The sequence below is a fragment of the Artemia franciscana genome, chromosome 18 (genome assembly GCF_032884065.1).
Source record: "Artemia franciscana chromosome 18, ASM3288406v1, whole genome shotgun sequence".
Classification (NCBI taxonomy): Eukaryota; Metazoa; Arthropoda; class Branchiopoda; order Anostraca; family Artemiidae; genus Artemia; species Artemia franciscana.
In genome coordinates, this window is record NC_088880.1 from 34,006,296 (window position 1) to 34,031,782 (window position 25,487).

General features: G+C 36.1%; 1 protein-coding gene across 1 annotated transcript in view; it reads right to left on the minus strand.

The window, feature by feature from the left end:
- LOC136038907 (phospholipid-transporting ATPase VA-like) overlaps window positions 1-25,487 on the minus strand; it is a 146,845-nt gene that overhangs the window by 81,378 nt on the left and 39,980 nt on the right. The window contains exons 5-7 of the mRNA XM_065722387.1: window positions 11,175-11,262; window positions 6,494-6,698; window positions 1,236-1,385 (exon numbers count right to left, since the gene is read on the minus strand). Of these exons, the coding sequence (XP_065578459.1) occupies window positions 1,236-1,385; window positions 6,494-6,698; window positions 11,175-11,262 (443 nt within the window). The remainder of the gene's footprint in view (window positions 1-1,235; window positions 1,386-6,493; window positions 6,699-11,174; window positions 11,263-25,487) is intronic.

The following is a 25,487-nucleotide window of genomic DNA, read 5'->3' on the forward strand; positions in this document are numbered from 1 at the left end:
TTGGCTCAGTTATATTTACGCTACGTGCTCTGATAAGATTGTGTAGCGGGACGCTGGCAGTTCAATTGTGGAATTCAGTACCCTAGTGCTCCTTATTTATCCAAAACATTATTTTGAAAACTTCGAAAATATAGCAACTTGTTTCTATTTTTTCATTTTTGTTTTTTAATTCAATTTTTTTTAATAAATAGCTGTTCATATAACTGCTTAAATTTTAAAAACAGATTTTTTTTTTATAGCAAAAACTGATGAATTGTACGCATGTAAAAAAAATTTAAAAATCTGCGAAAATTTTCAATGTACTGCGAGTGAGGTCTAAGGACTGACTCCTCTGTGGGGTATATGACTGCTTCATATAAACAAAATAAGGATGCTTAGCAGTTCATGGGGTAGAGATTCCCGTCTCTGGTTTCCCCTCCCTCCAAGTTATTGTGGAGATGTGACACTAAAAAAGGATTCGGTATAAGCTCTTATTCTACGAACGGATGACAAACGATTTCCGAATGGTATCCTTCACTGGCAACTAACGGGCAGACGTCGTACGAGAAGGCCCAGAAATACACTATGGCACTACTACAAGACTGACCTGCTCAGTCTTAACATTTTTATCTAACCCCAGCGAGAGGACGTGGTTGCTACAGCAAACGTGGTTGCCCACATTGCCCCTGACGGTACAGGCAGAACTAATGTCTGAGGTAATTTCGGCGTTACATAGAGGTGCATATATTCTTAACCTTCTTAGGAAGACCAGGGGGTATTTTAAGGAAGCAGGAAGATATTCTTTCGATGTTTGAATTAAATTGGTTTTAAGTCCAAACAATACTGCACTTTAACCAATCTTTCTATAAAGAATATCCAATCTTAGTAAGGAGGGTCTTGAATAATCCCAGGAAGGAGAAATTTCTTCTCAAATCCGGAATAGCATTCTTAGATGAAATTTAAATACCTGTCCCAGTATTTCTTCAATGTTTAAGGCAAGAATTCCGATTTTTATACCAGCAATATAAATCAGAATTTTAGCTTCTCGTTGGGTAAGAGTTCCTGTTTAACACCACCCACCCACCCCCCACCCGACACTGTGCAAAGCGTTTTTCAATTCCTTAGATCCTTAATTCTCTGCACCTAATTATTCAACCGTCTTTGGAGGAAAAAGGGGAGGGGTTGCTTTTATAGACCTTGGTAGAAGGAAATTTTCATCATTCCGCAGATCCGCTTCTTAGATATAGTTTACGTACCTGACCCAACTCCTCTGTAATATTTAAGGCACGACATTCGGTTTCCTTTCCAGTCATCTCATCTTTCAAATCAGGATCCTTGTGAATATAATATATTTGAGCAAGTTTTGTAATTTCAATTGTGACATAGAGAGACAGAGGAATCATAACCTGGAAATATAAAATATAGTTTGTAAGAATATTATAGATTATAGACGTTCAGTAATTATGATTATATTTGTTATTGCTAAATTAGACGATTATTAAGTAATAATTATTTATTATTATTAAATAACTAGAATTGGTTAATATTCATAATCATTAAAATTATACAGGTATCATATAATTATGAATATTCTATAGCTGTGATATTAACACAACTAGATACACAAGTTGCCCATCTTTACTTAAAGGTATTTAAAATATTCTAATTTAAATATATTTTATTTTAAATGTAGATTTCAATTTTAATGAATCTTCAAATCGAGTTGATATCCAGGCCTTCAACTTAACAAGCTAATTGTAGATTGTTATACAGCAGAACTCTAAAGTAGTGGTGGAGAAAGATAGAGACTTGGAAAACTTTTTTTACTGAAGCTATAACAAATATTCAAAAAATCCTGAGAAGCTGAAACCTCCTGAGCCATCCGGCAGAGAACCAGACAAGGGGGTTAGACAGCTTCAGGCGTGAATTTGCGATAAATATTTATGAACATCGAAAAGGTCCTTTCGGGGAATCCATTCGCCCTCGACCTTCAGTGTATAGAAGTTAACTGCAAAAACCTGCATAATCAAGAATAGATTCTTGCTTTTTTTTTTTCTTCACAAGAATAAAGAGAAACATAATTTGGAACACAAGTGAGACAGAAAAAAAACACTTATGCGGAAATCAGAAATCAGAGAAAAAAAACCCAGAAAAACAGAAAAATGACTGCACACAAGATGTAACAAGACTTTTAACAAACTCAAGTAAGGAAAAAATGAAAAAGAGATCTTAAGAAAGTAAAATTATGAGTTCTCTTATATAAGGCTTCGTTGAGAAGGTACATATTACCAAAGAGGAATTGGGAAGAATTTATATATCAGAGACAAGCTAAACAGACAAGCTAGACAAGCTTTTCGAAAGTAAACAGGTAGTACCAGAAAAGGATATATTGGCTGGGGAACAGAAAATTACTGTTGAAATTGCAAAGACCCTTTTAATAGTATCCTCCATGATTAAGCAAACCTGATTGAGGCAAAGAAAAGCTCGAATATCATGCACGTCTCGTTAAAAGAGTGTTCAGAGCCCAGTAGCTCCAAAAATATCATATTGTTGACTTGCAAGCCCCCCCCCCGCTAAATCTTGAGATTTATCCTAAAATTTTCACACTTTCCTTATAATTGACCAACTTAATAGTTTTTCCCAAATTTTCTCCCGCTCCTCCAACCCAGAATAGATTCCGGCCTGCGTGCCTGATTAACCTCAGGAGCATCAAATATCAGAGCTGAGCAAGCCATCAGTTATTAAATATATTTGAAATATTAAAACAAAAACGTCCTTTGAGTAAAACGTCCTTTTTCTCTGGTTTGACCCTAGGATAGACCAGTTTTTGTCAACTTATGTATTGCAATTTTTTTTTTTTTTTGGAATATTTAAGTTGTTTATTTGATGTGGTAGAAGGAACACGAAAAATTACAAGCAAGATTAAGTCGGACGTAATTCTGTATGGGCATATGATAATAATAATAAAAAAAAAAAAAAAAAAAAAAAAAAAAAAAAAAAAAAAAAAAAAAAAAAATTGATAGGAATGTCAAAGCAACGTTATGATAGGAAAGTACGAGCAACATTAAAATGAGTGAATAGGAAAATATTAACGTCGTCAAGTAAAGGTGGAGAGGTGGAATTGTGTTTGAGATAATGATAAAGAATAAAATATTCAGGAATAAAAATAAATTAGAAAAAAAGAAAACATGGGCCGATGAATTCAACTAGCATACAGGGCGGCAAAAAATTGTTTTCGGATCGAAAGATCACACGGGCTCTCATTAGTTAGGAACAGTATACCCTCCTACTCCTTGAAGAACGGGAAAACTTACCCAGCTTCCCTACTCCTACCATAAACCCCATTCCATTCATCAAACATTCTACACGGATCTAAAATTGCCTAACTCCACCCCAATCACGAATACACATCTACCTCCTACTCCTTGAGGAACGGGGAAACCTACCCTGCTTCCCTACTCCTACCATAAACCCCAATCCATTCACCAAACATTCTACACGACTCTTTTCCTATTTCAAAAGTTTTAGTTTTCGAGGGTAATAGCTAAGTATGTTGAAAAAAGACAAACAAAGAGACAGACTGACTTAGCAGATAGACTGATAGACCAGAAGGACAAACAGACAGAGAGAAAGACTAGACTATCACACAGAGAGACAAAATAGACACAAAGAAGAGATAGACAGACATACCAAACAGACAGACATACAAGACAGAAGAAACATTTTGAAGTAAACATTTACCGTAAAATATTATATATGGAACCCTGTAACATTTACGGTAAAAGAAACGAAAAAATTGCTAGTAAATTTCAAAATAGCTAGTTAAATTTTTCTCTGCATTCTCATTTCATGCAAATAGAACATTTTCCAATTTCAAAAGTTTTAGTTTTCGGGGGTAAGAGCTACGTATTTTGAAAAATGAAGATATTAGACTATTTTATGATTGCAAATGGTAAAGAATGTGATTAAAGGCTCTTTTCCTATTTCAAAAGTTTTAGTTTTCGAGGGTAATAGCTATTTACAGATCTCAAATACTCAAAGGACGTCGGACCGGGTACATTCACCAAATGCAGGCTCAGAACGAAGCATTCATGTTGATTGGGGTGAGAAAACGTTTTTGCCAAACAAATCTTTATGAGATCATATCATGACCTCATTTATGAGGTCAAATAAAGTCACAGACGGGCTCATTCTAACGGAAATTAAAAGTTCTTGTGCCCTTTTTAAGTGACCCAAAAAATTCGAGGGCACCTAAGCCCCCTCCCAGTGTCATTTTTTCCCAAATTCAACGGATCAAAATTTTGAGATAGCCATTTTGTTCAGCATAGTCGAAAAACATAACGCTAATTATGTCTTTGGGGCTGACTTGCTCTCCCAGAGCGAAAATGAGACGGGTCTACAGACTTGTCTAGACAATTTTATGATTGCACATGGTAAAGAATGTGATTAAAGGCTCTTTTCCTATTTCAAAAGTTTTAGTTTTCGGGGGTAATAGCTATGTATGTTGAAAAAATGAAGATATTAGACTATTTTATGATTGCAAATGGTAAAGAATGTGATTAAAGGCTCTTTTCCTATTTCAAAAGTTTTAGTTTTCGAGGGTAATAGCTACGTGTGTTGAAAGAATGAAGATATTAGACTATTTTATGATTGCAAATGGTAAAGAATGTGATTAAAGGCTCTTTTCCTATTTCAAAAGTTTTAGTTTTCGAGGGTAATAGCTACGTATGTTGAAAAAATGAAGATATTAGACTATTTTTCACAATATTTCACCATTTTTACTAGGCTCCTGCTTCTTAGGCTCCTGCATCTAAAACTCCTACTTCACCTTTAAGAAATAAACTATTAAACCTCTCTTTTCAACCTAGCATCCTTCTATAATAATTTGATTGTGATCGTCCTAATCCAGCTCCCCATCAAGTTTCCACATTTCTGCTCCATGCTCAATTACCAACCTAATCTTAGACTCAAACGTCTCCTTATGTAACTAAATATCTCCTAGACCTATAAACCTGAAACAACTACTTAGAACCATTCCTATTACCCAATTCCCTTTATCTCAAACCATTTTACATGCTTTTCGTACTTACCATCTTTAATTAGCCTATATTCTAAGTAAATACAATCATCCACAACAGGTAAATTTTCACCCCCTGAACCTACAACCCTCTTTGCAAAAAAATTTAAATAAAAAATGTTGATTTACTGAAATTAAGTCGGACTAACTAAACATGGGGCTAACGGAACATGTCATACTTTCTAAAAACAAGTAGATTTCAAAATAGATTTAATAAGTGAGTTCTTGTCAGAATTTTCGTACGGTGAAGATCTGAATCTAAAGCTTTTGGTCCGAGCGTCCTCAAAAAAAAAAAAAAAAAAACATTCTAATCTTTTATTCCTTACGGTTTTAATCACTTCGGATTTCTGGTTTTAAAAAATTTAAGAAAAAGTAATTTAAACCATAGAAAAAAAACCATAAAGGACTTTTAATCTTTTTACATTTGTTTGCTGATGACAAACGTTGCAAATACAGCCGACATATTCAAATAACGTGTCGTCACCAATTCATAGAAAATTGTCCTATTTATAAACTCACTTAATCTTATATCATGGTGTACATAGTTGACAGACGTTATCACGAGCTAAATTTCTGTCGGATCTTCAGTACATTATCTGGAACCACAATCATACCCACACAGAAGAAGGGATATAAGAAGCAATTCCGAAGTTTATTCTGGACATAAAGGACACCGGACAGAGAGGACAAAAAAGAAGGGATATAAGAAGCAATTCCGAAATTTATTCTAGACAGAAAGGACACCGAATAGAGAGGACAGAAAAGAAGGGATATAAGAAGCAATTCCCAAGTTTATTCCGGACAAAAAAAAAACGGGTAGAAAGGACAGAAAAGAAGGGATATAAGAAGCAATTCCGAAGTTTATTCCGGACAGAAAAAAACGGGTAGAAAGGACAGAAAAGAAGGGAATATAAGACGCAGTTCCGAAGTTTATTTTGTGGGGGAGGTTAGGGGAGAGAAATAAAGATCCTCCAGATCCACTGATGGCCCATATGGAGTCGATAGATGCCAATGTCTTATTTACCCAGTCTTTTGTATCAAAGGGAAAGGTAGGAGGCATGTCATCCAACCATGCAGGAGGTGGAATCAAGCCCCTGGCCTGTTTTTTCAAGCAGAGATCAATCTACTGCGCTACCACGGGATAGAAAGAAGGAACTTAAAAAATACCTGATGGTTGGGAGGGGGAAGGGGAATTGCTTGACTTTCACCCCCCACTCATGGAAGAAAAAAGATGTAAATAGCACAACTATTGACTGAAAACGATAAAACTGATAGATGTATTGATTAATAAAATGAATTGTTAAAAAGATAATGACTGGTTGATAGAATTTTACAGATAAAAGTAAATTTACTTTTGAGAGCCCCTGTAGAACTGGTTTTGGTCTATAATTAATTTCTTCGTGGTGACCAATTTGTGGTATAGTGACATCAACTTACCTGGAGAACAATCACAAAAGTCCAAAACGAAAGGAATGACTGATAAGCAGGATTGGGGTCAGTTCCAGGAACAAGTTCTAGTCCCTTTTCTGTCTTCTTTGGGTCCAAAACCAAAAATGGAACTCTGGTATAATCATAAAGAGACAGCCACCAGCCACTGCAAACAGCACCAATAATGCACAAAACAATCAATAATAGTACACACCTGGAAAAAACAGAAACATTACCACTTTATTATGACCCTGGAAAACGAGTTTGAGTTTCAAATAGACGTCCGAATGGTTCTTCATACAAAGGCAGTGTGGTCTGGGAAAAGGATACCCAGTATAAAATGGACTTATCCTCATTTGAACATTCATTTGTTCGTCGTAGAAAGGCGGTGTGGTCTGGAAAAAGGATACCAATTTAAGGTATTATGTCGGAAATGAGTTTGAGCTACAAATAGACGTTCGAATGGTTGGTCATACAAAGGCAGTGTGGTCTGGGAAAAAGGATACCTAACTTAAGGTATTATGTCAGAAATGAGTTTGAGTTACAAATAAACGTTCGAATGGTTCTTCATGCAAAGGCAATGTGGTCTGGGAAAAGGATACCCAGTATAAAATGGACTTACCCTCATTTGAACGTTTATTCGTCCGTCGTGGAAAGGCAGTGTATTCTGGAAAAAGGATACCTAATATAAAATATTATGTCGAAAATGAGTTTGAGTTATTAGCTTACGATTTTACACAAATTAATATCAAATATTAATAAAAAATAAGTCAATAATAATATAAATAAAAGGTAAACAAAAAAGGCAAGATAAAGAATAAAGCCTGAACATTGCAGTTCCTACCGGTGGTACTGATCTCCGTTTATTGATCCTTCAGTCAGGAAGTGAAATGGGAGGTTGGGGGCCAACTATTTTGTGCTTTCACTCACCCTTTCTGTTTAACTTCCCCGGCTTTCTCAAATTGGGCATTTGAACTTGGGTCGTTCCTGGCTAAGCCTACATAGCCGCACTAACGACCCTCGATTCAGACCAAATAATCAGCGACAACAAGACTCGAACCCGTATCCTGAAGGACAAAGGATTACAAGTGTAGCACGTCAATCACAAATAAATACATAATAATATTTCATCCACAATATTTAATTACTAAAAAATCTAACGTTTAGAATATTGAAACATATTTGATATTTGTTGATTGTAAGCGTTATCATTTGTCTTTTCTTTATATTATATTGTAGCCTACTCCTCATTTTTTGAGGGAAATAAAGAAAATAAATAAATAAATATATTGATTGGGGTGGATAAAGAGCATGCGTGGCTGTGTTGGCCTCAGGCAGATCGGTACCGCAGTGAAGTTTTCCCAGTAATAATAGCAATAATATTAGTAGTAATTTAGTAATAGTATTTGGCTTAATTTGAATATGCAGTCAGAATTTTTTCTACCGGCTAAGAGTTTTGTTTAACCATACATTTGTTCTAATTTGTTGTTATGGGTCAGATATGTTTCAACTACCCATGATTATCACAAAATGTTTCTTTTCTTTTTTCTTTTTTTGTTGTCTGAAATTCAACAAATCGACACCGAAATTCAACTAAAAAAAATTAAAAAATTGTTTTCTACAAACAGGGTACTACAGAAAGTTGTGATTAGGTTTCCGACTCAATATTAACATTTGCTAGAAAAATTGCTAAACAGCTGAAAAATTTCTTAAAAAACTAAAACATTCAAATTTCATAAGAAAAAAATAGATTCTAAGCAATGATTACGCAAAAGCTGTTGCTAGTAGAGGAAATCTAAGTCATGTAGGCTGCTTTATACAGTTCTATCAAAGATTATAATTAATGATGCCGTTCCAGAACGTTGCAAATAGAAACTGATTTTAATATATAAAAAAGATATGTTCTAATAACTATGTTAATAAAAAGATATAAAGACCAGTGTTAAGGGGGGGGGGGTCGCTTCCCACTTGTTTACAAGTATTCTACTAAAGAAATCCGAAAAAAAAAACAATGAGAACTACGAGTCATAACTTAGAATTCAATTAAGTTTGGCAGTGCTGCATGACGGAACTGGAATTTAATTCAAGAAAATAAAATGACTTCATTCAAAATATAAACAAAGACATTTGTTTTATATGCAAAATCGTATTTTTTTTCAAATTTGGGCCTCAACTTGAGCACCAACTTGATTCTCTCTCATTTAACTACCCAACACCAGACTTTCTATTTCAGATTTTCATTCTGCCGTGTCTGGTGCATATGCAGATCTTTGAAAAATATGATACACCAGGTACCACGTGCAAAGAGTCCCTAGTGTGGGACAAAGGGTATCCTGCGTGGTACGAAAAAGAGCAGTGTGGCAGAAGTGTATCACACGTAGCAGAACAAGCATTGATCTGAGATTTATACCGGGTAGCCCGAGAGTTGGCAGCCTCTCCGTAAAAATACAAATCTAAGGTACATGGTCTAGCCTTTCTGCTTATAATTCTACTCTTCGGCGTTCCATGCATAAGAAAACGAACTATATTTACGGTTGCTTTACTTTTATTCAGCGTTGTTATATTAAAAGAAAAAATTATTTTTCTTCTTTTCATTAATGACGAAAAACTTTTAATATTTTATTATCTTTTTATTGTTCTTCGACAGATTCGTAGGGGGTAGGGTTGTTAAAAAATATTGTTTTTTTTTATATTCTCCTGGAAAACATCTAGTTTTGGATATAAGAGGAAGATTTTCACAATTTTTACTTGCTTTCAAAATATTAGGTTAACAAAACAAACGACATTCCAGAAAAAAATTTTCCCTATAGAGTCAGACACAACGGGATTACCCATGAACTTCTTGTACGCAATTAAATTTTTGTGATTAATTTCTAAATAAATTAGTAATTTCTCCATTTATTGATCCAATTAATTTGTAATTCGTTTTTTTTAGATAAAAAAAAATCAGCTGAATTGCAAAAGCTGGGGAGGGGGCAATGTGGCTTTGAAAATCCCTCTTTTATTAAGAATAATACACATTTAACTAGAGTTATAATATTGCACTTTACAATCGTTTGAAAAGAAAAACCTTTGTAAACGCAATTAGGAGATATGGACCACGCCTATCTCCCAAGAAAATAAAGTCATTGTTTTTTTCTACAATGCGCCTCTTATCCAATGTTGACGAGTCTCAATCAAAGACATGTCTACAATGTAGTCCACAAAGGAAACAGTTCAAACCCTTTCTGATTTTTATTTGAAATAAAACCGTCAGGCTTTTTTTATATTTCAGTTTTGAGTTTCATCTAAATACCAAAGGTTCATGTTCCCTGTGCGATTTTTGGTATGTTCTTTTTCTACTTTCGATGAATTTTAATGCATCAACAAAAAACGAAAATTTTGCTATCATCCCATAGCTGAGATTCAGTTCTGCGCACTAACTGACTACATTTTGAAATTCACTACATTTGGATCGTATAACAAACTTTTCATTACAATTTCATTCACCTTTTTACTACAATTATTGTACATTCAAATACATTTTGAAATTTGCGGTATATTTTAAGATTGAAAATACCTCGAAATTGGTTGAAGAAGGGTTGAGTTGCACGGCGGTTCAATTACACAGGGGTTCAGTTAGTTGGAGTTCAGATACACAAGGGTTCAGTGACACGCACACCACATCTTTTACTTGTGCCTGCTGTTTTGTTATGAAAGGGGTGTTCATTGCACAAGCATATTAAAATTCTATTTTATGACAGCTATGGGAGGATGGATTAACTCTTGTTATGAGAATTTAGGTACTTGTTTGACTCATGTCATGGTACTTGTTTTGGAAAGTTCATTTCGTTTTTTCAAGCAAGTTTTGTTTTTTCCTGAAAATATATACTCTAAAAAAAATTGTGTATATGGGCAGACAAAATGACAGTGGTTTTTTGAAAAATTTCCAAATTTTTAAGCAAGTTGAGATCCTTCTCCAAGGAAAATCTAAGTAAGTAAATTAGTAAGTATGACGGCAATAGACCCTCAAGGTCCAAACCGGTGGTGTTTATCTCCATTTTGTGGCCCTTCAGCCAGGAGGTGCAACTCCTGGATGGCCAGCCATCCAGTGCTTTCACACATCCTTCCTGCTAACCATCCACAGATTTCTCCAGGTACCCATTTAGAGCTGGTTCGACTCTGGTTGAGTTTACAGAGTCACGCTCCTGACCCCCGTCCCAAACCAAATAACCGGCCACGCCAGGAATCGAACCCGTGCCCCTCGGACAAAGAACTCCCAACCCAGAAGCCAAAATCTAAGTAATTTCACAATTCTTGCTGAGAACGGATAGATCTGAGACTAATGAACTCAATGATATAAGTACCGTATCTTTTTTGTATAAGTTACAGCGGCGGGATTGTCGCAAATTCGCCTCCGTTAGAAGGAACACATACCTTAATAATTCATATAAAAATTGAATTAAATAAAATTAAACGTAATAATTCATGTATTAATTGAATTAAAAATAAACTTTAAAAATTTTTGGAACGACGACAATTATTATCTAAAGCATGTCACGTGTAACATACAGCCATTTGTCGACAATTTTTACCTCACCCAATTCGCTTTTTACGTACTTGTTGGGTTTAATCACTTACTTAAGCAATTAACTTTCTTGAAAAAAGAAGAAACAAGTAAAAAGAAGCTAAACGTGGATAATTTACTTACCAAATAACATCTGTATTCATTCTTTCCTCTAAATTTGACCTCTTATACCTTTGTCCACCATGGTTGAGCATAGCCTTGCTGTCGGAGCCTTAAAAATAAAGGTAGATGTTAGAAAATTGCAGCAATTACTATTATTTACAAGAAGATTTTTTTATAATAAAAGATAGTTATTGGTTTGTTAAATCGTGTTTCACACGTTAGAGCTTCAAAGTGTAGCTTTCTTTCAAAAGAAAAACTCTTTAGCTGTTTGATGACATATGATTTTAGCTTCTTTTTTTTACTGATTATCACCCACATTTCTTTTTCCTTAAATTTTAAATTAATAAAATCGCATGAAATTTAATGTTAAAATAAAATCGCACCAACTGAATAAATAAGCGAATGTAAAATCAAGAAAAAAATTACTAAAATTGCCTGTAGTCTTACTCTGAGAAAGAACATAGCAAATAAATAGACTTGGGTGACATATGAGAATGCACAAATAAGCACATAGCACAAATAAGCAATGCACATAGCACAAATAAGCACGGTAAGCTAGAGAAGGGTGCGCCTAAGTTTTTGTGCTGGAAAAGGGGGTTATGAAAATGTGCTGCAATAAAATATTAATAAATAATAGCACAGTACACTTTTTGTTATAATTTAATGGGGAGGGGTGAAAAGGGGGAGACAAAAACCCCAGTGCCATGAATGTGAAGAGGCGAACATTTTTCTTTGAAATATACCAGATATTTTTCACATCAATATTTTCCAATAGATAATTTTTCCCATCAACAGAAAAAAAAAAATCTTCTATGTCCTCAAAGAATCAGACCTGTGTGCCCCTGAGTATACAGCGGCAAAATGTTTCTCAAGATTTTAATAAGTATTTTCTCCCTAAAATAAACTATATTGTGCATCAAATGTTATACCTTTTCTTAGCAGAGTTGCAGATAGGTTTTTCAGCATCCAGAGGGAATTTCAGCTTATATGCTCCCCTTAACAAACGCCCCAAAGATTAAAAAGCAAAAAACACGTTGATCTGACCCCCCCCCCCCCAACAATCGCTGCACCCTGAAATAAGTGTACCCTTGTCCCCCTCCTAGCTACACCGCTGCTTCTTGCTTACAGAAAATGTAGAAAATGAACCTTTTCATATCGAAATTATTGTTAACATATTCCAGTTCCACAACAAAACCTTCCTGTACAAAAAAAAATAAATAACAATATTCAATGACAATAAATGACAGTGACAATAGAAAATGACAATGACGAAAAATAAATGGATTTTTTCAATTTTTCCAGTCTCATGTAAAATTAATGCTGTTTAACGTAACGTCTATTGACTTAAAGGAGTTGAGTAGTGTAAAATTGACACACGTCACAAGGAAAAACTAAGGGTGTGTTCCGAAAGCCCAATTATCATTAGTAGTCATGAATTATATGTTATTACCTGTAGGCTAAATTGACAGATAAAAACAAGTTTAGTCCCTAATATGCTTAAAATACATAAAAGGTGCTAATATTCTAGTTTGTTACTTATACAGAAGTTCATATCCAGGGGAGAGGGCTGTAGCAGGTTTGAAACCCTCCCCCCATAAAAGAACCTTTGTCCAACACGTAAAAACATAACAAAATACTCATAAACAAATATTTGATGGGTTTTGAAGTTTTTGTAAAGCACCCCCTCCACCCCCCCCCACCCCCCCAAAAAAATCCTGGATACGTCCTTGCTTATTGTATTACAAATCGTCTTTTAATTTGTGTTATACGTTGTCTTGAAGCAAAAATAATAACAAGCAATTAATTATGATTTATGAAATTCAGTTATGGAACACATTTCAAGTTTATGGCAATTCCAATTTGGAGCTACTAAGTTACGTAAATTGGAGACAACAGCAAATTTTGTATTTTGACCCACGGGGAGATACATAGCTATTCCGCAGAAATCAACACAGCAACACCAGTAGCAATATAATTAATGTGCATCTAAGTCGGGACCCTGTTCCTTACAAGCAATATATTTAGATTTTAGGGGCCAACACAGTAGCGGTATCCCCTCACTGGTTTTAAGCAGACCCATAGACATTACTGTTTTCTTCCTTTAAGGATTTAAGATCACGGAGAAGGTTTAGCTGCGAATCCCACGGGGGAAGACGCAGGTACGCGTCATGTGAATATTTTCTATAAGATGCAACTGCCTGTTCCATGTTATGCTTAAAAAACCTAAGGGAGTGGGGGGAAACCTTTAGGGGCCCCGCTAAATCAGGTTTTCTTCAGTTTTTATGGCACTTAATATTTATCAAGTGACATACAGCGATCGTAATTTCTGTCGATCTGTCTGTCCCTATTTTGTTAGTTTAGGCACTTCCAGATAAGCTAGGACGATGAAATTTGGCAGGCGTATCAGGGACCAAACCAGATTAAATTAGAAATAATCGTTTCCCAAATTTGACCATCTGGGGGGAGTGGGGGACAGTAATTCGTAAAAATTAAAAAAAATGAAGTATTTTTAACTTACGAACGGGTGATCAGATCTTAATAAAATTTGATATTTAGAATGATTATCATGTTTCAGAGCTCTTATTTTAAGTCCCGACTGGATCCGGTGACATTGGGGGGAGTTGGAGCGGGAAACCTAAAATCTTGGAAAACGCTTAGAGTGGAGGGATCGGGATGAAACTTGGTCGGAAAATAACCACAAGTCCCAGATACGTGATTGAAGTAACTAGAACGGATCCGTTCTCTTTGGGGGAGCTGGGGGGGGGGGGGGTAATTCTGAAAAATTATAAAAAACCAGGTATTTTAACTTACGAAAGGAGTGATAGGATCTTAATGAAATTTCTTGGTTAGAAGGGACTCGTAACTCAGGTCTCTTATTTTAAATCCCGACCGGATCCAGTGTCATTGGGGTGAGTCTGAGGGGGAGGGAAAATCTTGATAAACGCTTAAAGTGGAGAGATCAGGAAGAAACTTGGTGGGAAGAATAAGCACAAGTACAAAAAACGTGACTGACATAGTCGGACCGGACCCGCTCTCTTTGGGGGAGTCGTGGGGGAAGTAATTCAGAAATATTAGAAAAAATGAGGTATTTGTAACTTACGAACGGGTGATCAGATCTTAATGAAATGTGACATTTAGAAGGATCTTGTGCTTTAGAAATTTATGACATTTGGGGGAGTTGGAGTAAGAATCCGGAAATCTTGGAAAACGTAAAAATTGAGGTATCTTTATCTTACGAATGGGTGATTAGATCTTAATGAAACTTGATATATAGAAAGATCTTATGTCTCAGATGCTCCATTTTCAATTCAAATCGGATCCGGGGACTTAGAAGGTTGGAGGGGGGAAACAGAAATCTTAGAAACCGGAAATCTTGGAAAACGCTTAGAGTGGAGAGATCGGGATGAAAGTTGATGGGAAGGACAAGCACAAATTATAGATATGTGATTGACATAGTTGTAGCGGATCCACTCTCTTTGGGGGAGTTGGAGGGGGAGATATCCAGTGCTTTGGCGAGTTCGGTGCTTCTGGACGAGCTAGGACGATGAAACTTGGTAGGCGTGTCAGGGACCTATACAAATTGACTTCATAATAGTCGTTTCCCCGATTCGACCATCTGGGGGGCTGGAGGGAGAGGAAAAATTGAAAAAATGAGGCATTTTTAACTTACGAATCGTTATCGAATCTTAATGAAATTTGATATTTAGAAGGACCTCGTGTCTCAGAGCTCTTATTTTAAATCACGGCCGTATCTGGTGATAATGGAGGAGTTGGAGGGGAAAACAGAAAATTTTCCAATGATTGGAGAGATCGGGATGAAACTTGGTGGGAAGAACAAGCACAAGTCCTAGATACATGATTGACATATCCGGAATGAATCCGCTCTCTTTGGGGGAGTTAGGGGGGTCCAATGCTTTGGCGAGTTCGGTGCTTCTGGACATGATAGGTTTATTTAAATTGGCAGGCGTGTTAGGGTCCTGCACAAATTGACTTGATAAAGTCGTTTTCCCCGACTCGACCATCTGGGAGGCTGAAGGAAGATAAAAAATTAGAAAAACTGAGGTACTTTTAACTTACGAATGGGTGATCAGATTTTAAGAAATGTTGATATTTAGAAGGACCTCGTGTCTCAGAGCTCTTATTTTAAATCCTGACCGGCATAAAGCCTCTGATTTTCCTTTTAAATCAATCTTTTGATTCTTAGAATTTTGCTAGAGTTCATGCCATATGAGCTCTTGGCTCTTCTGACCTCGTCACAAGTGCCATATGAGCTCTTAGCTATTGTAATCTAATAGGGTTTGGGTGTTACCTAATAGAGTGTTTTTTTCAGGATGCAAATGTTACCTAATAGTTTCTTCAAACAAATCTACGCCAAATCAAGATTTCCTTGGTTGTTATGCTTTAAAAACCTGAGGGTGTGGGAAAAACCATCAGGGGCTTCTTTATTCCAGAATCTCTTTGAATGTTAAGTAATAGGGTTTGCGGTGTTACATATTACATAATAGGACGTGTTAAGAGTCCGCTAGTCAATCAGGGGAGTTTTATTAAGTCATTTTTCTTTAGGATGTTTTTACAAGATTTTTCAATACATTCCAAGACGTTTTTCTTCAAGGCGTTTTTCAAGAGGTTTCAACACATTTCAACAGCTTTTTTAAAACATTTTTACTTCAAGACGTGTTCAAGGCGTTCCAAGACATTTCAAGACTTTTTTTACGACATTTTTCTCCAAGACGTCTTTTAAGACGTTTCAATACATTTCAAAACGTTTTTCAAGACATTTTTCTTCGAAACGTTTCAAGACATTTAAAGACGTTTTTTAAGACATTTTTCTTCAAGACATTTTTCAAGATGTTTCAAGACATTTTTATGGCACATGGTATTAACCAAGTGACATCTTGCAATCGCAAATTCTGTCGGTCTGTCTGTCCCGGTGTTGCTACTTCAGCCGAGCTAGGACGATGAAACTTGGCAAGCGTATCAGGGACCAGACCAGATTAAATTAGAAATAGTCGTTTCCTCAATTTGACCATCTGGGGGGGGGAGTGAGGGGCCGTTTAATTCGGAAAAATAGAAAAAATGAAGTATTTTTAACTTACGAACGGGTGATGGGATCTTAATAAAATTTGAAGTTTGGAAGGATGTCGTGTCTCAGAGCTCTTATTTTGAATCCCGACTGGATCCGGTGACATTGGGGGTAATTCAGGGGGGAGCCTAAAATCTTGGAAAACGCTTAGATAGGATGGATCGGGATGAAACTTGGTGGGAAAAATAAGCATAAGTCCTAGATACGTGATTGACATAACGATCCGCTCTCTTTGGGGGAGTTGGGGGGGGGGGTATCCTGAACAAGTCAGGAAAATGAGGTATTTTTAACTTACGAAGCAGTGATCGGATCTTAATGAAATTTGAAGTTTGGAAGGATATCATGTCTCTGAGCTCTTATTTTAAATTCGAACTGGATCCGGTGACACTGGGGGGAATTGAGGGGGGAACCAAAAATCCTGGAAAACACTTAGAGTGGAGGGATCGGGATGAAACTTGGTGGGAAAAATAAGCACAAGTCCTATATACGGGATTGACATAACCGGAACAGATCTGCTCTCTTTGGGGGAGTTGGGGGGGAGGTTAATTGTAAAAATGATATATTTTTAACTTGCGAAAGAGTAATCGTATCTTAATGAATTTTCATATTTAGAAGGACCTCGAAACTCAGATCTCTTACTTTTCTATCCCGACCGGGTCCAGTGTCATTAGGGGGGGGGGACCGAAAATCTTGGAAAACGCTTAAAGCAGAGAGATCAGGATGAAACTTGGTGGAAAGAATAAGCACAAGTCCAAGATAGGTGACTGACATAACCGGACCGGATCCGCTGTCTTTGGTGAAGTTGGGGGGGGGGAGTAATTCGGAAAATAAGAAAAATTAAGATATTTGTAACTTATGAACGGGTGATCAGATCTTAATGAAATTTGATATCTAGAAGGATCTTGTGCTTTAAAACTCTCATTTTAAATCCCGACCAGATCCGGTGACATTGAGGGGAGTTGGAGGGGGAAGTCGGAATTCTTGGAAAACGTGAAATCGAGGTATCTTACGAATGGGTGATCGGACCTCAATGAAACTTGATATATAGAAGAATCTTATGTCTCAGATTCTCGATTCTCAATTCGAATCGGATCCAGGGACATGGGGTTGGGGTTGGAGGGGGGAAATAGAAATCTTGGAAACCGGAAATCTTGGAAAACGCTTAGAATGGAGATATCAGGATGAAACTTGATGTGAAGATTAAGCACAAGTTATAGATACGAGATTGACATAATTGGTACGGATTCGTTCTCTTTGGGGGAGCTGGGGGTTTTTAATTTCGAAAAGTCAGAAAAATTGAGGTATTTTTAACTTAAGAACGGGTGACCGGATCTTAATGAAATTTGATATTTAGAAGGAACTCATGTCTCAGAGCTCTTATTTCAAATCCCGACCAGACCTGCTGACGCTGGGGGAGCTGGAGGGGGAAACCAGAAATCTTGGAAAATGCTTATAAATGTCGTAGATATGTGACTGACGTAACCGGACTGGATCCGCTCTCTTTGGTGGAATTAGATGGTGGGGTTCAGTGCTTTGGCGGGTTTGGTGCTTCTGGACGTGGTAGGACGATGAAAATTGGTAGGCGTGTTAGGGACCTGTACAAACTGACTTGATGAAGTCGTTTTCCCCTATTCAAATATCTGGGGGGCTGAAGGGAGAGGAAAAATTAGAAAAATTGAGGTATTTTTAACTTGCGAGTAGTTGATCAGATCTTAATGAACTTTGATATTTAGAAGGACCTCATGACTCAGAGCTCTTATTTTAAATCCAGACCGGCATTAAGCCTCTGATTTTTCTTTTAAAGCAATGTATTGATTCTTAGAATTTTGCTAGAGCTCATACCACATGAGCTCTTGGCTCTTTAGACCTCGTCACAAGTGCCATATGAGCTCTTAGCTCTTATTTCTTCAAGGCGTTGTTCTTCATGATTTCTTAATTTGTATGTAATAGGGGAATGTTTACTTATGTTAAGGATGACGCATTCACACGTGACATGCTAGACTTTGGGCCCGTGGGGAAATCCCCGCTTGTATCTGAAGAGGGCACACACAGGGGTTTTACGAAATGGCGGGGGTTACACGTTGGTGTTATGTAATCACAGCACACACGTGGGGTGTTACATAATACTTTAAGAGATTTCATTTTCTTTTTTCAAGGTGTATTTTTCATTCAAGATGTTTTTTTCTTCAGAATTTCTTTTCTTTCAAGTTCTTTTTTTCTTTAAAGATGTTTTTCTCGGGGAACCTTTATATTCTAAAGATTTTTGCCCCCATTAAGATTCGAAAAATGCCATTCCATCCAATGGAATGGTCCCCTGGACATCTGAACCATGAAGGTCTTTCTAATATTATGTTTCAGGAAATAGATTCTATGAAATAACCTATTGCATGCAAGGAGAACCCCCTGTTCGCGCATGCTAGAAAGATTAAATGTATTGCGTATTCCCGTAGGTTTGCAATAATTTAGATGCAGAGGGGAAAATCTATTAATTGAAATTGCTTAAATTGGTATGCGCCTGCTTGTTAAGTAATGCTTTTAGAGTTTTATCAGATAGTATTGTGGGTTACTGTTAGCGTTTTATTTTAGTAATAGAGTCTGTCACACTATTGGAAGTTTGAATGTGCTATCAGGGGTGCAATTAAGGCGAGAGGGGCTACAAGATGATTAAATTGAGTAAACGATTACCTATCGAAGTTTTTTCCTAAAACAATAAATCTGAATGATACAGACTCATTGTGCTGATTTGTGAATTTATTATTAAATTAAATAAGTCAGTAGTTAAAAGAACTCAGAACTCAAAAGAATCTCGAGGTGACTTAAACAAGTCAGACCTTTATACCTTCACTTTCCTGTTGTTTTACCGACATCAATGGAAACCGAAACAAGTTGGGAAGTTCAATTTGATACGTATTGATTGCGGTATGAAGTAATGAAAAATGACCTCTGATTATTCTTTGCCCCATTGACGGCCAACCCTGCAAATGCCCTCAGAACGGGATTAAGTACTGGCAAACAACCTCCGATTATTCTTTGCCCCATTGACAGTCAACCCTCAGAACGGAATTAAGTACTGGCAAACAACATTCGACTAGTTTTGCTCCGTTGACGGTCAACCCTGTAAATGCCCTCAAAGTCTGATAGTAGACCAGCCTATGAGAAAGGGCTAAATGGTGTTGTGACCTCTGCCTCTTTAGCAGATTCACAAGAATGTTTGTTACATGGGCAATAAATTAAGTGAAGGTCTTCTCTTTTACCTTGCTCATGCTTGGATGGTTTGGATTTTGAATGAAAGTTGCCCTTTCTTCAAGATGTAATAGTTTAGTTGCCAAATTGTTTTTAGAAGAATTGAGATAGAAAAAAAAAGGTTTTTCAATCAGCTGTTTCCAATTTTGTTTAGACACTAAACCTACTGTTTTGCTTGTCTTTTAAGGCTCGGTTCATGAAGCTTTACGTGCTTGGGTCTACCCAGTCGTTAACGTTCCTTGAACTTGTATTTCCCCGTGCGTTAATAACTTCAAATTCTTCTGAAAACTTTCTTCAGACTAGTATCTAATGGTCATGTTATTTTTCGACAAAGACCAGCCCCAGTTTGCTTCACATCATCATTGAGTCTGTTGAGTGCATTTGAAAAATATTCTCTCAAGATATATTATTTGTTTAAAGAAATGACAGAAAGGGAATACGGACAAAATCCTTACAAAAAAGTAAATTTTGGATTACTGGCTATTAAAACCAAATCAAATCTGGGCGAAATTCCAATTTTGTGAGCGGTTACGAGGGAAAAAGGTGCCGGGTTTGTAGGTTTCATCCCTATTTTGAACTGTTATACTTTCGTCATGGAAAGGCAGTGTGGTCTTCGAAGTTATCGACTCCCTGCTTTGTCTTAACTTTTCTTGTTAAATCTAGTCAGGCTAAACACCCGTCGACCTTAAAGACTATTTAAGGAACAATTACAAGACTATTTTCCCTTAATTAATTTTATGCATTTCTAGGCATACAAAAATTAAGTGTATATATTCCGCACCCTAAGTCTCATATACAACACTATCACTAATAAAAACGTCGATAAAAAGATAAATTCACTCTTTTAGGCTTTATAATGATACAAAACAAACAATTTTTTTTATCTTTGAGAGCAAAGACAGGCCTTACTTATGACAAAGACAAGGACTTTAGAAAAGGCGTCTTTATAACAATAACGCAAGAAATGTACAAATATAGTCACGTGTTTTTTTAACAGATATGACTACTACTTTCGGTTGTTGCTAATTTCAAAAATCGTACCTTCTTCCAAGTTTATGCAATTATTCACCTGAGTTGCTGCTTCATGTATTTTTTGTTTTGAGGCTCTCTAAATGTTCGAAAGGATCAGGCTGTTTTGATGTTTTTTTTTATTTTTTTAGTTAATTAGTAGCCAAATTATAGTTTAAAGGAAAATGAAAATATAAGGTTGAAAAGTGGTATCACTATTCCTTTCTCCGATGTTTTTATAACTTGTTTGTGAATATTTTGGTGTATTTTTTTGTAAAAGAAAGCTATAATTGATAGATGATCTTAAATTTTTTTTTTATTATAATAAATTTAATAATTTTCTTTAATTTGTTTTATTATTACTAATTGTTTTTAAAGGAGACACGTAGGACCACCATCTGGAAAAGTTTTGGGTTATGGTAAGAAATTGCTACTAAAGAGTGGGTGTCGTCTAAAGTTAACATTAGATGCATTTGGAAAGTAAATTTGTTGTCCCTGAGGGGAGACGAGGTGGGATTTTTTTAAAAAGGGGGCCATACTACGTTCTTCAGGATTTTATATTTCAGGATTTTACAAATGCAATTATTAAGGCGAATATTAAACTAAATTGCCGAAGTTACCAAAAATAATGGAAATATATATTCTATTAGTGGCCTCAAGGCCGTGCCTTTCCGAGTTGAATAATAAACAGCAATAAATCACGTTAATTACTTCTTTGAAAAGGAAAAAAACCTACATAGATCGAGGTAAATAAAAGACAAAAGGAAGTTACAATAGATAATAATTCGTAATTAATAGTTATTTCTCCTCTTTTTGTCAAGATCCTTGAAGCATACAATTTATTTTAAGGGTTTTGATACGACGAAAAGGTTGAGAACGTAATCACAAAAGAATAAGTTAAAACAAACTTATCAGAGCTAATATCAATTCCCGTCATCATCTAATAATCAGAAGGGTTATACCTTTACCCCCGTGTCTCCCCTCCTCACAACCATTGCTACATGGACAAAATGAACATTCCATAGTTTGCTTCGGTGACCAACAGTAGCTCATATCCCATGCAAAGTGACTGGAATCGCTTTTTGGGATCTAGTTTCCAGATCCTGGGCGAAAGCCATGATTGTCCCCTTTTACACATAGTGCAAAAAGGCGATTGTAACAACTACAGACCAATTAGCACGAAGAGCCAACTGGCGAAGATGCTCTTAAATATCCTGCTTGACCGACTAAAATCCCTGATAGACCTTACTTTAGAAGAATATCAGGCCGACTTCCGAAGAGATCGATCTACTACTACGAAGAGGTCAAATATTTTTCACCCGGCAACAAATGGAGAAATATACAGAGATTGCGAAAGAGCCGCTCTTACTTTTTATTGACTTTAAACAGGCCTTCGATTTAATATGGCGCAATGGGATTTTGCGCAAACTTCTCTATAATGGAGTCCCCTAAAGCATAGTAGCCTTGATCAAAGACATGTATTCGAATTTCGGTAGTCAGGTTCAAACACCTGAGGGATTGGCAAAAGAGTTCCAAACGTCAACAGCTGTTCTCCAGGACTGCTTCTCCTCATCTGTTTAATCTGTTTCTAAATGCAGCTTTATCACTAGATAAAACCACAGACGGCCCATCCACTGAAGGGAAAATTGTTGACATATTAGCGTAAGCAGACAACATTGTGGAAATAAGATGTCATGAAAATCTCCAAACAGACACAAACGAGCTAGTGTCAGCAACCAAAGCCTTTGGGATGGTTGTCAACAAAGCCAATACGAAAGTAATGCAGATATCTGGAGACTCTGCATCCAGAGTCATCCAGATAAAAGGACTGGAAATGCAGAATCTTTCGTCTGCCTCGGCAGTATTTTAACCTCTAATAACGATTGATCAAAATCGTTTAGGTCTAGACTTGACCTTGCAACCAGCAGCTTTTAGAGCCTACCGTCAATATGGAAAAGTACATCATGGAAGGTCCGACTTTTTACCTCTCTCGTAATCCCCATTGCTGTGTATGCAAGTGAAACTTGGTCAATTAAAGCTGATGACGAACGTTGAATCTCCACATTTGAAACAAAATGCCTCCCCTAACACCAGCGTCTATCACCCCGAATACCGTCGCCATATTCAACGACTAGTGAGAAAAGAAGAAGCCCCAATACATTCAGAGAGGCCGGATGGGATACAAGTCAAATAAGCCAAGATCTAGTTCTGTACGAAAGCACGGAAGTTACACCTCGATGGCATATTGAAGTTGTGCAAGGGGCAACTTGAAACTTCTAAATTATGTGAAATAATCTGAAATCAGCACTGATTCGTCTCAATTACTTCTGTGAGAAGGAAAAAGAAAATTTTGATGCATCACGGTAGATCGAACGCCAGGGCCGCATTATGATAATAATTGTCTATAAATTCAAAATTACGTACGATTACAGCGACAGTTATGCATGCAGTTCGTAATTCAAGGCACATTTTCAAGATATAAAAATAGTCGTATTCAATCCAAAAAATTAAACAAGGGATACATTACTGGCGCTGTGGTCGTTCGTACGTAATTTTGATGTCATCCACAAACTTGGCTTTAATTATCCTCTTCATTTGGTAAAAGGCCCATCAAGAGCAAGATCAGATAGGTTATTTTTACCTCTTTACTGATTTGGCTACAATCCTAGGCTTGATTATGAGTAAATATACTAAGCAATATTATACCAAACGATAAGGCTGGGGAATAATATTTAAGAAAGCCATGCAGAATCGAATTCAAGATAGCATATAATTAATACAGCTAGTTTTTTTTGTCACGTCTTGGGATATGGGATATATCCCAAGGTCTTGGGATATAACAGATATAAAGTCTATAAGGATGGGATATAAGGTCTTGGGATATAACGCTTGTTTTTTCTTAGTTTAAAATTTTAGTTTAACACAATTGTAACATTTTGCCAGAATTGAAAACAGTTTTGATCCTAGATATAAAACTGTTTTGACAATCGAATGCCAGGGTCACACATTAGAGACTGCACCACATCCTACGTCATGATAGCTTATTGCAGCCTCTGTAGTTTACGCTACTTTGATGATGCTGATAAAGACAGTCAAGAATTTCTAAGTTACAAAACTTGGACTTCTGTAAGACACAATATTCTGAATGTTACTATTTTAGTATTTTGACGTTGGACGTTATTTTCAACGTGCACTATTTTGATATCGGAAAACTCTCTATTATACAATCTTGTATAAAATCAACGTTACGGACGACTACAGCACTAATTGCGCATCCCGATCGTAACTTACCGAGTTGAACAATGTTCAAGTTTCAACCGTAAAATTTGTGACTGACGAATCAAAATAAAGATTTAGGGTATCTTTTTTTCATTAGAAAAGACTGAAGCTTGAAATAACAGTTTTCCTACCTTTATGTTGAATCTATCGAAAGATACAAAGATACATTATTAGTAGGCAATAGTTGTGAACAAATTAGGGTTGATACCAAACTAACTTCTTGTCGTTTAAATTTTCCACTTTTGTAGTAAGGAGAAAATCACAAAAATGTGCAAGGGTGGAAAAACGGTGACCTTGAAATCAAGGAAAACCCAAATGTGACTAAGTAGTGGCTCGAAAAAAGTGAAAAGGAAAAAATTCTCTACACCCAAATTCCAAAAAAATTCTACTCATATTACAGCTAGGGTCGAAATACAAAAATAATTATATGAAAATAATAAGGTTATTAAGAGTTAGTTTAGCATATTGTAGATAAGCATAGTTTTGGTTGCAGGTGTATCAGGTGTGAGTCATTCAGAGAAGGAATTCATTAAGTGTAGGCTAAAAACGAAACAACATGTGGGATTAAAAAAGAGGATAGAATGAAGATTCTTATTCCATTATACCAATCAAATGGTAAAATGTATTTGCATGTTTGAGGGAATATCATTTACTTTCCAACACACACCACAAAACCACGTCAGATACTATTAGCCACAGTGAACAAGACATTTACCAAATGTTTATATCAGCCACAGAAGACAAAACGCTTATATTTTAAACGTTTGAGATTGTTTGAGAACTTTATATCAGCCACAAACTTTTATATATAGCCACAAACTTGGTTTTGTGGTGTTTGTTGGAAAGTAAATTATATTTCCTCAAACATACAAATGCACTTTACCATTTGATTGGTATACTGGAATAAGAATCTTCGTTCTATCCTCTTTTTTAATCCTACTATTTATTTATTTTTTATAAACTATTCTATTTTATAAACATTTATATCCCCCTACAATGGGGAGGGGGCAATTTTATTTTTTATTTATTCTAATATTCCATTGCTATAAATAATACGCATTATTATCATTTTGAAGTACCTATGCTTGGAATACCCAGGGATCTAATTTTGATTTATAATATTCCATTGCTATAAATAGTACGCATTATTATCATTTTGAAGTGCCTATGCTTTGAATACCCAGGGATCTAATTTTGGTTTCTGATATTCAATTGCTAAAAATAGAACGCTTTATATCATTTTGAAGTACCTATGCTTTGAATACCCAGGGATCTAGTTTTGATCCCAGCGTTCTTGAGTCCTCAGGAATTTATTTTGAAATTTTGCTTCCCCTTTGACTTCTAATATTCAATTGCTAAAAATAGAACGCTTCATTATCCTTTTGGAGTACCTAAGCTTGGAACACCCAGGGATCTAATTTTGATTTCTAATATTCAATGTGTACAACGTTTATATCAGCCACAGTGGACAAAACTTTTATATCAGCCACAATGGACAAAACGCAAATAACTTAATTCGGTACTACTTTCAAAATGATGGTTTGCTACCACGAACCAGGCGCATCATAACCACAAAAGCATTAGATGCACCAGACACCGAAAACAAGCAACTTGTATACCTCAAAATACAGTAGTTCAAAATGCAACAACACGGCCTGGCTCACAAATACTGAAGCAAGGTTACGGATTTTATGGAAACTGTTTTTACATTTTCTATCCAT